We start from the raw sequence: 15298 nt of genomic DNA on the forward strand, positions 1-15298 counted from the left end.
TGAGCTTTATAGCACCTCCGGCCCCTTTAGTCGGAGGTCTTAAACAAACGGAACGGCAGCCCCCTGGGGCTAGATTCCCTGTGCCCCCTATTCAACCAGTCCCAACTTTCCCCCACAGGGTGGTTTTATCTACCACAGGGGAAGTCTATGACCCAACCAGCTTGGCTCATATTGACCATGGACGCGTCCCTAGTAGGCCGGGACGCTCATATAGACGGGTCCCCAGTTCGGGGATCCTGGTCTCCTCAGGAGTGGCATCTTTTTTCAAATCTCCACGAGATGTGTGCTATCCGGCTAGCCCTCCTTCACTTCGCCCCTCAGATTCGGGGCAAAGCAGTGAAAGTCCCGTTAGACAACAGGACTGTCGTGCTTTATATAGACAAGCAGGGAGGCACAAGATTCTTACCCCTTCCGTCTGTGATCGGGGTAATTCTGCGGTGGCCAGAGCTGAACTTATCCCATCTATCCGCCACTCACATCTGAGGCTCCTTCAACGTCATCACGCACCGCCTAAATTGCGGCCTATCGACCATGGAATGGTCACTACATCCGGAGATCTTCAAATAGTTAGTCCTCAGATGGGGGATGCCATAGGAGTATCTTATGGCAACCGAGTTCAACGCCAAGGTACAGAGGTTTTGTTCCCTAGACAGGGAGGTCAACCCCCTGGCGATAGGCGCTCTGACAACACCGTGGAGGTTCAGGCTGGCGTACATCTTCCCTCCTCTTTCCATGATTCCGAGGGTATTGATGAAAATCCGTCAGGATCAGGCCTCGGTAATAGCCATCATACCATTTTGGCCCAAGAGATCCTGGTTTTCCCAGCTCATTCAGATGAGTCGGGGACAATATTGGAGACTCCCCCCGGAGCAGACCCTGGTGTCATGGGACACGCATCTCTGCCCAGATCTGCACAGACTCAACCTGACAGCCTGGAGGTTGATCAGTCCCTTCCCAGAGTGGATGGGCTCTCTGAGTCGGTCCTGAGAACTTTATCGCATTCCAGAGCAGAGTCTACTAAAAAGGCCTACTCTCGGATCATGAGGATCTTCACCTCTTGGTGTACCTCCAACCAGGTGGCGTTTGCAGATCCGCCCCTCGCAGCGATCTTACAGTTCCTTCAGGATGGGATGGACAGAGGTCTCGCCCCATCTACCCTAAAGGTCCAAGTGTTTGCCATCTCGGCCTGTCTTAACAGACCATATTCTCGGGACCCTCTCATCAAGCGCTTCCTTAAAGGAGCGGAAAGATTGAAGCCTACAATACTGAAACCCGTCCCTCAATGGGATTTGTCAGTTGTTCTCAGGGGGCTAGCATCCCCCCCCTTTGAACCCTTGGAGGAGGCAAGTTTTAAATTTTTAACACTTAAGATGGTCTTTCTTCTGGCCATAACTTCGGCCAAAAGAATTTCGGAGCTACAAGCTTTCTCCGCGTTATACCCATATACCATGTTTCTACAGGATAGGGTCCTTTTAAAATTTCTACCTTACTTTAGACCTAAGGTTTCAACCTTTCAGAATATTAATCAGGTAGTCTCTCTACCTGTATTACTCTCTGCCTCCTCCTCTGATGTCCCAGTGCGACATCCACTGGATATATCTAGATGCCTTCAGATCTATGTGGATAGATCCAAAGAATTCAGGTTGGATGAAAATCTCTTTATCCTGTTTGCCGGTAAGTCTAAAGGCCGTAAGGCGTCTAAAACGACTATTAGTCGCTGGGTCAAGGAAGCTATCAGGGAAGCTTTCACCTCTCAATCCTTAGATCCTCCGGAGTTTGTGAGGGCCCATTCTACAAGGGCCGTAGCTACCTCTGTTGCGGAGAGAAGTCTTCTCCCCCTAGAGTTGATCTGTAAGGCAGCTTCCTGGAGCTCTGAATCAACCTTCATCTCCCATTATAGGATTGATGCTAGGGTATCAGAGTTTTCGGCCTTTGGGCAGACAGTTCTTGCTTCTGCCGAGCATGAGGACCCTCCCTAGGGGATTCTTCTTGCTATCTCCCCATCTGTGCTGCTGGTAGGACGTAAGGGAATCGTTAATTTCTAACGATAATTTGTTTTCCCTTAGTCCTAACAGCAGCACACAAATTTCCCGCCCTAAAGCATTTTTTTCTTGTGATATACACGGTGGGCTGGGGGATGAACCCCTCCCTTTAAGGGAGCTGGAGTTCTTTTATTGGTTTATTCTTTGGGCTCATTAAACATTCCGCCGGTCCTACCAGTCCACGGGGGGCAGTTAACCCCCATCTGTGCTGCTGTTAGGACTAAGGGAAAACAAATTATCATTAGAAATTAACGATTAACCCTTTGGAATGATATGGATTTCTGCACAAATTGGTCATAAAATGTGATCTGATCTTCATCTAAGTCACAATAGACAATCACAGTCTGCTTAACTAATAACAAAGCAAGGAATGTAGATGATAGACACGCGGCACTCACCAGGGTCGATGCTTCATAGATGCTTTAATTGCTGGTAAGCAAGATAGCGTGGGGTGCACAGGCTGGGGAGCGGACAGGTCCAGGTGTGGTTAGGCGGTAACGTCCGTTTCGCGCTGAATCGCGCTTCCTCGGACCGCTACTAACGTGCAGGCGCACAAGCGTGCTTTTTAAGGGCAGGCCTAGGTCATCCCCATGACGACCGTGGACGCTCCCCAGGTGCGCACTGTGAATAATACAGAAAGGAATCATTACATTGTTACACACACTTGCTGCAAAACTCTGCAGCGTAACATTTTGTAACACACTGTCACATCAAAGGAGTAGACAAGTTACACTAGCAAAGAGGAGGGGATGCTGGATATACAAATCAAGAAGATATACATAGGAGTTATAACATAACAGCTGGTTCCCTATTGCTATATAGTGCATGGGGGAAATAAAGCACAAATAGAGGAGGTGGGGAATGGATATCTGGAACTACAGATAGTCAAGTTTTGGTACGGGTGCAGGAGACTAATGAGTCCTTGAATATACTATTACAATGATGGGGGAAAAGGACTTTTAGAGGAAGACAGCCATGTCGTCTTTGTCATTCAGACCGTGTCCACGAGGAGACTGCGACAAGTGACGTTGAAACAGTAGAAGAACACCAAGTACCCCCGTTTATACAGGACCGTCCTAGCCTTATCATCAATTTGACTGCCTATGTGTTACCCCCGAGCTGTATCTCACTGCTCCATCGAGGACTGGGATACAGCTTGGTGGAACAATTTAACCCCGTCGACTTTGAGGTGGACTTATATAAGGCAATACGCAAATTGTTCCTGAGGAAGATGTTCTCAGAACGCAGTCCAACTCACCCCCAGCTGTTACCGGGCGAGATCCCAGCACAAATGACATGCACCGATTTTCACCTCCAGCACCGCTTTGATACGGAGGAAATCTCATGTATTCAGTTCCTAGCGGGTCTTGACAGTGAAAGTGTCCAGGTTTTGGAGCCTCCAGCATCCTTCTCAGGTGGCATCAGGTCCACCTTTCTTCCCCCTATTCCGGCGGGCTCGGCCATTGACCTCTTTCACAAAAGGGTAATTAGGGACGTACGTGCACTGATTTACCCGGTTGCACCCCCTAATATTACCAGAGAGGAGAAAGCAGAGTTACGCTGGCTTACAGGCCTTCAAGACATAGTGATTAAGCCCGCCGACAAGGGGGGAAACGTGGTCCTGATGACCAAGGCCTTCTACTTGGAGGAAGCTTTCAGGCAGCTGGGAGATATCAACGTATACGAGAAACTAGGTGACAACCCCGTCCCACTGATACTCACTAGGGTACGATCTCTCCTCTCTAAATACATAGAGATACAATTTCACCCTGCCAGTATCCTGGATAAGTTAGTCCCCAAGTTCCCTAAGAACCCAGTCTGGTATTTTGTGCCAAAGGTGCACAAATCGCTGTCCCATCCTCCGGGACGACCTATCGTCTCCGGCATGGGATCAGCTACTGAACCACTTTCGGGATATGTGGACTGGTAACTGAGGCCCCTTTTGAAAGGCATTCCCACGTATCTAAAGGACACCGGGGACTTCCTCCGTGCACTGAATTCCGTTGAGTGGCAGGAGGAATTCCACCTTGTGTCCTTAGACGTGGAGAGCTTGTATACCAGAATTCCACATGATGCAGGCCTTAAAGCTATAGCAACAGTCCTTAGCAGCTCCAACAAAGGCAAAAAAAATTCACAGTTTATTCAGGAGTCCCTAGACTTGATACGATCTAATAACGTCTTCCAGTTCGGAAGTCAGTGGTACCGCCAGATACTAGGTACAGCGATGGGCACTCCAGTGTCGTGCACCTTCGGTAACCTGTATCTGGCGGTATTCGAAGAGACCTACGTCTTCTCCATGCAGAACCCCTCTCTTAGATATGTCCACCTCTACTTGCGGTACGTGGATGACATGTTTCTGGTCTGGTCGGGCAGCGAAGCTCAGTGTGGACAGTTTGTGGAATACATCAACAAGACTAATCACATGAACATGAAATTCACCCTCAACTTCGGAGGCAACAGTCTAGAATTTCTGGACGTTAAGGTCACCATTGTTGATGGTACTTTGCGGACCATGGGCTTCCGCAAACCCACAGCCACCAATTCACTGCTCCACCAGACCAGCTTTCATCCCCCTGCCGTCAAGGAAGCCGTCCCGTATGGGCAGTTTATACGCCTCCGTAGGATTAACAGCACAGAGGAGGACTATTTTAGGCAGGCCCACCAACTCAAAGACAGGCTGCTAGAGAGGGGCTACTCCAAGAGAGACATCACTGATGCGATGTATCGAGCTGCTCTCCGCCCCAGATATAGTCTACTCAGTGATCAGGTCTACAAAGACAACAAAGATAGATTTACCTTTATCTTTAAATTCAGTCCAGCAGCAGACATTGTAAAACAAGCAGTGCTCAATAACTGGGATCTCTTGAGGGGTGACCCAGTCCTGGGGGATTTGGCCTCCCAGCGACCTTTAATCGCCTTTAGAAAATGTCACACCCTAAGGGACAGGTTAGTCCACAGTGCACTAGGGCGGACTAAACAGTCCAATTGGCTCCAAAGCAGGAGACCCCAAGGTAACTTCAAATGTGCTCCAAAGCAGGAGACCCCAAGGTAACTTCAAATGTGGGACGTGTTCGTCCTGTCCCTATGTTTCACAGGGGAAGTCCTTGTCTCTAGGGGGCGTCACACATAGGGTCAATGATTTCATCACATGTCGCACTACCCATGTGGTTTATGTCATATCATGTACCTGCAATAGGTTCTATATTGGCAAAACCATTAGGCCCCTGTTTGAGCGTATACGGGAACATCTTGGCTCTATCAGGACGGGACATGGTTCTCTGCGCCTTGTTGACCATGTACGCTCAACCCACAATGGCGATCCATCTAGCCTCTCCTTTGCTGGGATAGAAGCGGTGGGCCCCATCCCACGGGGCGTCTTTTGTTACAGCTGGAGGCTCGATGGATCATCAAAACGGGAGCCATAGGACCACACAGTCTGAATGACAAAAACGACATGGCTGTCTTCCTCTAAAGTCCTTTTCCCCCATCATTGTAATAGTATATTCAAGGACTCATTAGTCTCCTGCGCCCGTACCAAAACTTGACTATCTGTAGTTCCAGATATCCATTCCCCACCTCCTCTATTTGTGCTTTATTTCCCCCATGCACTATATAGCAATAGGGAACCAGCTGTTATGTTATAACTCCTATGTATATCTTCTTGATTTGTATATCCAGCATCCCCTCCTCTTTGCTAGTGTAACTTGTCTCCTCCTTTGATGTGACAGTGTGTTACAAAATGTTACGCTGCAGAGTTTTGCAGCAAGTGTGTGTAACAATGTAATGATTCCTTTCTGTATTATTCACAGTGCGCACCTGGGGAGCGTCCACGGTCGTCATGGGGATGACCTAGGTCTGCCCTTAAAAAGCACGCTTGTGCGCCTGCACGTTAGTAGCGGTCCGAGGAAGCGCGATTCAGCGCGAAACGGACGTTACTGCCTAACCACACCTGGGCCTGTCCGCTCCCCAGCCTGTGCACCCCACGCTATCTTGCTTACCAGCAATTAAAGCATCTATGAAGCATCGACCCTGGTGAGTGCCGCGTGTCTATTATCTACATTCCTTGCTTTGTACTACTTTCACCACGCTGAGCAACACAGTATCTGGGTCCCCCGATACAGCCGCAAGTTCAGGAGTTCCGGATCGCAGGAGGTGGCAGTGTCTTCTACACACGAGCAGTGCCGCTGTATTTCCTTACTTACCTCCTCACCATTCATTAAACTAATAACACACAAAGAATTAAATGTTACCATGTTTTTATTGCACACACCATGTAAATATTCACAGTTCAGGTGGAAAAAGTATGTGAACCCTTGGATTTAATAACTGGTTGAACCTCCTTTGGCAGCAATAACTTCAACCAAAGTTTCCTGTAGTTGCAGATCAGACATGCACAATGGTCAGGAGTAATTCTTGACCATTCCTCTTTACAGAACTGTTTCAGTTCAGCAATATTCTTGGGATGTCTGGTGTGAATCGCTTTCTTGAGGTCATACCACAGCATCTCAATCGGGTTGAGGTCAGGACTCTGACTGGGCCACTACAGAAGGTGTATTTTCTCATGTTTAAGCCATTCTGTTGTTGATTTACTTCTATGCTTTGGGCTGTTGTCCTGTTGCAACATCCATCTTCTGTTGAGCTTCAGCTGGTGGACAGATGACCTTAAGTTCTCCTGCAAAAAGTCTTGACTTGGGAATTAATTTTTCCTTCGATGATAGCAATCCGTCCAGGCCCTGACTCAGCAAAGCAGCCCCAAGCCATGATGCCCCCACCACCATACTTCACAGTTGGGATGAGGTTTTGATGTTGGTGTGCTGTGCCTCTTTCTCCACGCATAGTGTTGTGTGTTTCTACCAAACAACTTAACTTTGGTTTCATCTGTCCACAGAATATTTTGCCAGTACTGCTGTGGAACATCCAGGTGCTCTTGTGCAAACTGTAAATATGCAGCAATGTTTTTTTGGACAGCAGTGGCTTCCTCTGTGGTATCCTCCCATGAAATCCATTCTTGTTTAGTGTTTTACGTATCATAGATTCGCTAACAGGGATGTTAGCATATGCCAGAGACTTTTATAAGTCTTTAGCTGACACTCTAGGATTCCTCTTCACCTCATTGAGCAGTCTGCACTGTGCTCTTGCAGTCATCTTTACAGGACGGCCACACCTAGGGAGAGTAGCAGCAGTGCTGAACTTTCTCCATTTATAGACAATTTGTCTTACCGTGGACTGATGAACAGCAAGGCTTTTGGAGATACTTTTATAACCCTTTCCAGCTTTATGCAAGTCAACAATTCTTAATCGTAGGTCTTCTAAGAGCTCTTTTGTGTGAGGCATCATTCACATTAGGCAATGCTTCTTGTGAAAAGAAAACCCAGAACTGGTGTGTGTTTTTTATAGGGCAGGGCAGCTGTAACCAACACCTCCAATCTCATCTCATTGATTGGACTCCAATTAGCTCTTGGAGATGTCATTAGTAGGGGTTCACATACTTTTTCCACCTGCACTGTGAATGTTTACATGGTGTTTTCAATAAAAACAAATTTGTAACATTTAATTCTTTGTGTGTTATTAGTTTAAGCAGACTGTGATTGTCTATTGTTGTGACTTAGATGAAGATCAGATCACATTTTATGACCAATTTGTGCAGAAATCCATATCATTCCAAAGGGTTCACATACTTTTTCTTGCAACTGTATACTATTTTTGGTTGCATTAAGGTGAACTTGGTATGAGATAAGGTGTCTCTTTAGCACTGCTTTGGGGTTCTTGCCCTTCATTGATAAAAAGCATAGTATGGGTTAAAGGGGTTGTCTCACTTCAGCAAGTGGCATTTATCATGTAGAGAAAGTTAAAGGGATTCTGTCACCAAGTTTTAGGCTATAGAGCTGCGGACATGCACGGCTAGATCGCGCGCTAGCATGTCCGCAATATACCTGTCCTATAAGGCTGTGTCCTTTTTATTTTCTTTAAAAAAGGATTTTAGAGATATGTAAATTAGTCTTGTAAGGTGACCAAGGGGCTGTACGGACCTTCCTGGTGCCCAGCCACGCCCGCCTGTGAAGGAGTCCAGCACCGCTTATGTCCTCCGAATCTCCTCCTTTCGTCACCGTTAGATAGCCGCAATCTCGCGATGTGCGAGCTTGCGCATGCGCAGTGCTGGTATAGTGTTCCTTTCCTGTGCTGACATCAGCCTCAGGGAAGGAACTGCGCATCACGAGATTACGGCTATCTATCGATGACGAAAGGAGGAGATTCGGTGGACATAGACAGTGCTGGGCTTCTTCACAGGGGGCGTGGCTGGGCACCAGGAAGGTCCGTACAGCCCCTTGGTCACCTTACAAGACTAATTTACATATCTCTAAAATCCTTTTTTAAAGAAAATAAAAGCACACAGCCTTATAGGACAGGTATATTGCGGACATGCTTGCGACGATCTAGCCGTGCATGTCGGCAGCTCTATAACCTAAAACTTGGTGACAGAATCCCTTTACTACAAGCCACTTAATAATGTATTGTTATTATCCATATTGCTTCCTTTGCTGGCTGGATTCATTTTTCTATCACATTATACATTGCTCGTTTTCATGGTTACAGAACACCCTGCGATCCATCAGTGATGGCCGTGCTTTCACACTACAGAAAAAGTGTCACCCTCTCTGGTGGCCGGGACCATGGGAGCGCACATTAGGGATCGACCGATTATCGGATTTACCGATATTATCGGCCGATATTCAGGATTTTGAACGCTATCGGTATCGGCATTTATTTTGCCGATATTCCGATAGCGTACTGGGAACACAGATCGCGCTGCTCTCAGCGCTCTCCGTGTTCCCTCAGCAGCAGCACAGGGGAGAAGGAGCAGTGTCTCCTCCCCCTGTGCTGCTGCTGCTGCTGCTGCCGCCGCCAATAAAAGGACAGGGGACAAGAGAAGGGGAGGAGCTATGGCCACTGCGCCACCAATGAAGCTTAATCTCATTTATTCATATACATGAGGCGGGAGCTGCAGTATCACATAGCCGGCTCCCGACCTCTATGAGCGTTAGCTGCGATCTGCGGTAGTTAACTCCTCAGGTGCCACGGATCGCAGCTACAGCTCATAGAGGTCGGGAGCCGGCTATGTGATCCTGCAGCCAGCTCCCGCCTCCTGTATATGAATAAATTAGAGATTAAGCTTCATTGGTGGCGCAGTGCGCCTCCCCCCAAGCCCCCCCAGTATTATGCATTGGTGGCGCAGTGTGCCCCCCCCTACCCCCCCCCAGTATTAAGCAGTGGTGGCTCATAGGGCCCCCCCACCCCAGTCGCAGTGCGCCCCTCCACAGGATTCCCTCTCCCCTGCTCCTCCGATCGGAGCCCCAGCAGTATAATGCTGGGGCTCCAATCGGTTACCATGGCAGCCAGGACGCTATTGAAGCCCTGGCTGCCATGGTAAGCTCCATGCTGCTCTGTGCACAAAGCACACAGCAGCAGGGACAGTGTGAGCTCCTATTCACCCTGATAGATCTCTATCAGGGTGAATAGGACAAGGGTTCTAGTCCCTAAGGGGGCTAAAAGTTAGTTAAAAAAAAAAAAAAAAGTTACAAAAATAAAATCAAAAACACCAAAATATTAAATATAAATGAAAAAGAAAGATTTACAAAAAAATTAAATACACATTAACAATAAGCATTAATTTTAAGCAGATTTGTGGGAATTTTTTATTTTTTTTCAAAAATGAAAATTCCCAGAATATCGGTATAAATTATCGGCCTGAAAGTTCACAAATTATCGGTATCGGCCCTAAAAAATCAATATCGGTCGATCCCTAGCGCACATAGTCTACTACTTTTTCCTATAGTGTGCAAGCATGACCACTACTGATTGATTGCAGGGTGGTCTGTAACCATGGAAACGAACAGTGTATAATGTAACAGAAAAATGAATCCAGCCAGCAAAGGAGGCAATATGGATAATAAGAATATATTAGTAAGTGGCTTGAATTAACTTTCTCTACATCATAAATGCCACTTACAGAAGTGAGACGACCACTTTAACTGCATGAGGTGCCCTAGATGCAGCTCAGGGAGGGGGCACGGTTTCTCAATGACAGGACTGCGGTGTATGGAACATTATTTTTCTGGCAGTTCTTCATGATAAAAAGTATTCAAATTATATTGTAGAATTTGCATACTTTTTCCCACTGAAAAAGAAGTTCTCCTGTGTCTTCCTCATCCGAGCTGCATTTACAAGGTTAAACTAGTAATATGCAGGATTAAAACCGTAATATGCAACCTCCTAACCACAGTCAGTGCCAGTTAGAGGATCCGTTTTCTTTCATGTCTGAGAAAACGGATCCGGCACGATTGACTTACATTGTGTTTCATGCCGGATCCGTCTTGCTCCGCATCCCGTGGGAACGCAACCAAACGGAAGGGAATGCATTCTGGTGCATTCCGTTTAGTTTTGTCTCCATTGACAATGAACGGGGACAAAACTGAAGCGTTTTCCTCCGGTATTGAGACCCTATGACGGATCTCAATACTGGAAAGGAAAATGCAGATGTGAAAGTAGCCTAACAAAGCTAGAACCAGCGCTGTACCTCCCATGGATCCATTCACTGCTCCAATTCTAGCTCTGCTAGGTAATCTTCAGCCTGGCATCTCAGGGGATGTGTCCTTTCTGCTGTAACTATTTCCCTGTAACTACCACAACCGAATATACGGCTGGTGACAGTTGAAAATATAAACTGAGCACGTGCAACCATCACAGTGAGGTGGACAAGAAATAAGCAATAGTGTTGATCACGAATATTCAAATCGCAAATTTTTATCGCGAATATTGCCACTTTGAGAATTCGCAAATATCTAGAATATAGTGCTATATCTTAATATTCGGGAATATTCTAGATTTTTTTTCGTCAGTACCCATGATCCCTCACTGCTTCTTGCTTGTGGGCCAATGAGAAGGCTGCATCATCTTTGACTTTAGAAGTAGTGTTGATCGCGAATTTTCGTATCGCAAATTTTTCCGATTGCCGATTTTCGCAATCAAGAAAATAATGACTGGAGATCCCGAATTCGCAAATATATGACTATTCGCCCAATTATACATGAAATATTGCAAATTTGAATATTGCCCCTGCCGCTGATCACTGATAAGGAACACAGAACAAACAGCAGGTGGCGCTATACAGACACATTTTATTGCATAGCACAGTGGTTATATGGTTATATGAAATTTTTTATTGCATGCAATTATAAAAGTATTTGGATCCAGGTGCTGGTTTGAAGGTTGTTATTTGCAGGTCTTACACAGGCTGTTCACCACTATCCCTTTAATGACACCATTATTTTTTTAGCCTTTCATATATCAGATGTATGCTCTGTGCTTTATGTTGTATTTATAGCCTTCAGTAACACTGCGCTGGTACAAATGCTGCACTGCTGATTCTTTTCTTGACTCGCCTGAGTGAAGCCTGAAACCGTTCCATTCTTTTCAGGGTAATACAATATCTTATAATAAGAGGTGTTGGAGAGGATGTGAATGTGCTAGAAGCAGCTGCTGTGGGGACCAAGGAAGGGGGAATGTTCCAGCTGGATTGATTGAAAAACCACAGAACAGTCTGCCAATTGTGACATATTGTTGTAAAAAGCCACAATAAATGCTATTAATCAGCAACTATTGATATTGTGATCTGATGTGAAATATGAACTAACGAGTATCTTCTCTTCTGTCTCCCCTTTGGTGTATTGTCCATCTCATGGTGTTGTTACTCACCCCATTACTGTTCCTGTACTTGTCTATTATGTTGTTTTCCCCCTTTTTATTGTAATTAAACTTATTTTGGCTGGTCTTTGCTGTGTTTTATTTTTTTTGGATTCAATATGTCTTGTGTTTGTTCCTTCTGGACGTCCCTTGTGTGGAACTTTTTGTTTTTCCCCCTACCCTGCCTGATGTACGACCACCTTTCTTCCATGTGCTGGTGACCCTCTGCAGTGGGGGTGTGCTTACCTGTGTGCGTTGAGGTTCCATCGGGGACAGAAGCCGTCCAAGGACACAATATGACCTTACTGTGCATCTCCTGCATGCAAAGAGAGGAAGTGTTCGCCATTACCAGTGTGGAGTGGTTCTTTCAACCTCCCAATGGAAACAGATCTCTTGTATGTATTATGCATCACATCTACATTGTTGTCATACTAAAGGTGCTGCCACACGTTGAGGTTTTTTTTTATACAGTTTGAAGCCAAAATCAGTTGTGGATCATAAAAGGAGAGGAGGTATGAAGGACACATACAGCTTCTCTTTTTCTTGAATCCAATCCTGGCTTTGGCTTCAAAAACGGCACTAAAAAAATCCTGAATGTTTGGCTGCACCCTAAGGGTCTATGAAATTATATAATTTCATTAACGCTGAAAAGACTACAGGGCTATGGTTCTGCTTACACTAGGATAACTTATCTGTGCTCTGTGGAGCCATTAAAGCCATTTTCTAGGCTCCTGGTATTAATGAGCTATCCTTAAGATAGGTCATTAATATCTGATCGGTGACAGTCCAACACCCCACATCTCCAGGGCCCCTTTACCCAACACACTTTGCAAAAATCTATATTTCAAGTGAATATAAGAAAGTTTGTAATATATCTTAGAGAAAAATGCTCTTTCTACACATAGTGGTCATTTTACGTGCTTCACCTCCCTCTCTCCCAGTGATTCACATTGCCAACCATCTTCACTGTTCTGATGCCTGGCCCTGAAACCTTGCACATGAGCCACAGTTCAGATCTCAGGGGCAGTGAATGAGATCTACCACACATGCACCAACTGATCTCTCGCTGGCGCATGTGCAGGGTTACAGAGCCAGGCATTGGAATAAGGACAATGCCTAACACTGTCAATCAGTGGGAGAGCAGTGACAACAAGGGAAAGGCAGAGGTGAAGCAGTGCTCTGAAAGACTAGGCTCGCCCCTCGGTGCTCTGAGTACCTCATTAGCAAAGAGTAAAAGTAGAAACTTTTCAATAAAGACATCTGATTCTTGCAAGGGAGGGGTCCTTACACTCAGCATGATCAACCCTACCAGACAATATGCCAGGTTTACTAGGGTGGATCATGCTGACAGATGCTCTTTAAAGGGACGAGACCAAGAGTATCAGTTTACTGAGGGATCAGATTACAATTTTGCCCATATAAGTTTATCCAGAGGTGAAGGAGAAGTGAGCTGCTGGAGGGAGACAGAGTTTCATATACACACAGTCAGGCCGCTGAAGGCGGTAGTAAATTTTGATCTCTCCCCAGTGCTGGATTCACAGCTCCACTGCTCAGCTTTGTGTGCTGTGTATGAAAGTCATTATAGTAGCTAGCCTCCAACTATTAGCTTATGGAAAACTGGCAGTCAAAGCTGGAGCATGTAGAAGGTGATGTAGAAATGGTGATAAATGCAGGATACAAATCATATAATGGTAGATCGTTGTGTTTGTAGGTCATATACACACACAACGGCTTATACACACCAATAACAGATTTTATAGCCATCAATGTCAGATTGTGCAGGTCCCACCTCCTATCTTCAGAACGGGGCCACTCTCTGTTTACTGCTATGGGAGTTCTGAAATTTTCCAAACTCCCATAGTGATGATAGGGGAGAACGCTGCACATGTGCAGTGCTCACTACTTCACTTTGGGGACCCTATTCTGGATATAGAAGTGGTGGGACCCACACCTATCTGAGCCAAATCCTTTAAGGACACGGCTATATAGCACTGTTCCCCTTCTCACAATTGTAATATTATATCCAGTGTTTATAGTTGAATATACTGTAAATATTTGTGAATATTATTAGCGACACCATTGGATTGGATTCTAGTTGCTAAGTAATACAACTACATATTAAAAGTGTATATATACACACTGTATATAGAGTGTATAGAGTGTATATATGACAAAAGTAATAATCAATATTTACTTACAATCAGCTAAGGAAAATAAGACATTGCTTTTGAATTGTGGTTCAACAGAATAATTTATAAAACAAACTAACAAACTGGTCTGGACAAAAATGATAGTACTCTTCTGTCACAGTGTGGTTCATTGTGACAGTTTTCTGTGTAAGCTGGCTGCATGCTCCCTTGCGTACTGGCTGCAGGCCGTTACCTGTGCAGGCTGGTTGCTTGAGGCTGCGGTGTCCTGAACGCGCCTGTGTATTTTGCTTTCCCAGTGTCTGTTGTGTCATGGGATGTTTGCTCTTGCTGTGATGCTTCTCTGGTTGTCTGTGGTGTCACAGGTTGGTTGTGCTCTGGTGTACTGGCTGCGGGTGTCTCCGTGTATGCTGGGTGCCAGGGACAACGGCCTGTGCTGCAGCCTGTGTGTCTTGTGTTTTCTACTCCGGTTCTGTTGGGGTTAACTCGCCTGATCTGTGCCTGGGTGAGGCTTTCCAGGTGCCCTCGTTATCCAGCCTTATCCATCTGTGGGCTTTGGGGGCTGGGGTTCTGTTCAGTCTTGTCTGTGCCTGGCTAGGTGTAGCACCTCGCTTCTGTCCTGGGGTTCCTGTTACCCTTCTGCGTGGTATCACCTGGCTTTGCATTGTTGGTCTTTGTTCGTCTGTACCTGCTCTGTTCTGGTGTTTTGCCATGTCCTGTTCTGTCTGTACCTGCCCTGTATTATGTTATGTTCCTGGTTTGTTCCCTGCTCGCCTAGAAGTGCGTAACTGCGTCCGATAGCCTGGCAGTGCTTAACAGCTTCCGTTTTGTTGTCTGTTCTGTGTCCCGCCTTAGGAAGAGGGTCCCTGGCTTCTCCGTAGGGGGAATCTCTGTCTGACGTGAATCTCTGTGTGCCTTGAATCTCTTGTCTATCTGAATCTCTAGCCTGTTCTGTGCCTCGTTTCTCTGATCTGTGGTTCTCTTGTTTGCTCCGTTGCTCCTGGTTTCGTCTCTGTCTGCCTGTCTACGCTTCCTGCCAGTACCTAATTCAGGTACCTTCTGGTCTGTCTGGATCAGCTGACACTGACTCACCATCTGAGGCTCTAGTGACTACCAGGGAGTTGCTTAGTCGCGCCCATACAGAGTATTGCCAGTCAGTGGCACAGTGGGTCCACACGCGCTGTTCCGTGTAGTGCGCCTGTGCATACGTCTGTATTTCTTTATGCAGCTCTTACTAATTGTTGCTGCTAATCTGTATTGCCGTGTCCTGTTTCCCTGACGTCCCAGTGGTCTGCCTTGGGTCCCCGGCTAGTGACATCTTCATTTAATATTTTGTTGAGCAATCACTTCAATCAAGCGATTTCTGTA

General features: G+C 46.1%; 1 protein-coding gene across 2 annotated transcripts in view; it reads left to right on the forward strand.

Moving 5' to 3' along the window:
• Window positions 1-15298, forward strand: part of SCN3B (sodium voltage-gated channel beta subunit 3) — a 61344-nt gene that overhangs the window by 16677 nt on the left and 29369 nt on the right. For both annotated transcript variants that reach the window (XM_044282016.1, XM_044282017.1), the window contains one exon: window positions 12015-12178. In XM_044282016.1, coding sequence (XP_044137951.1) covers window positions 12015-12178 — 164 coding nt within the window. The remainder of the gene's footprint in view (window positions 1-12014; window positions 12179-15298) is intronic.

Source organism: Bufo gargarizans, chromosome 2 (genome assembly GCF_014858855.1).
Source record: "Bufo gargarizans isolate SCDJY-AF-19 chromosome 2, ASM1485885v1, whole genome shotgun sequence".
Classification (NCBI taxonomy): domain Eukaryota; kingdom Metazoa; phylum Chordata; class Amphibia; order Anura; family Bufonidae; genus Bufo; species Bufo gargarizans.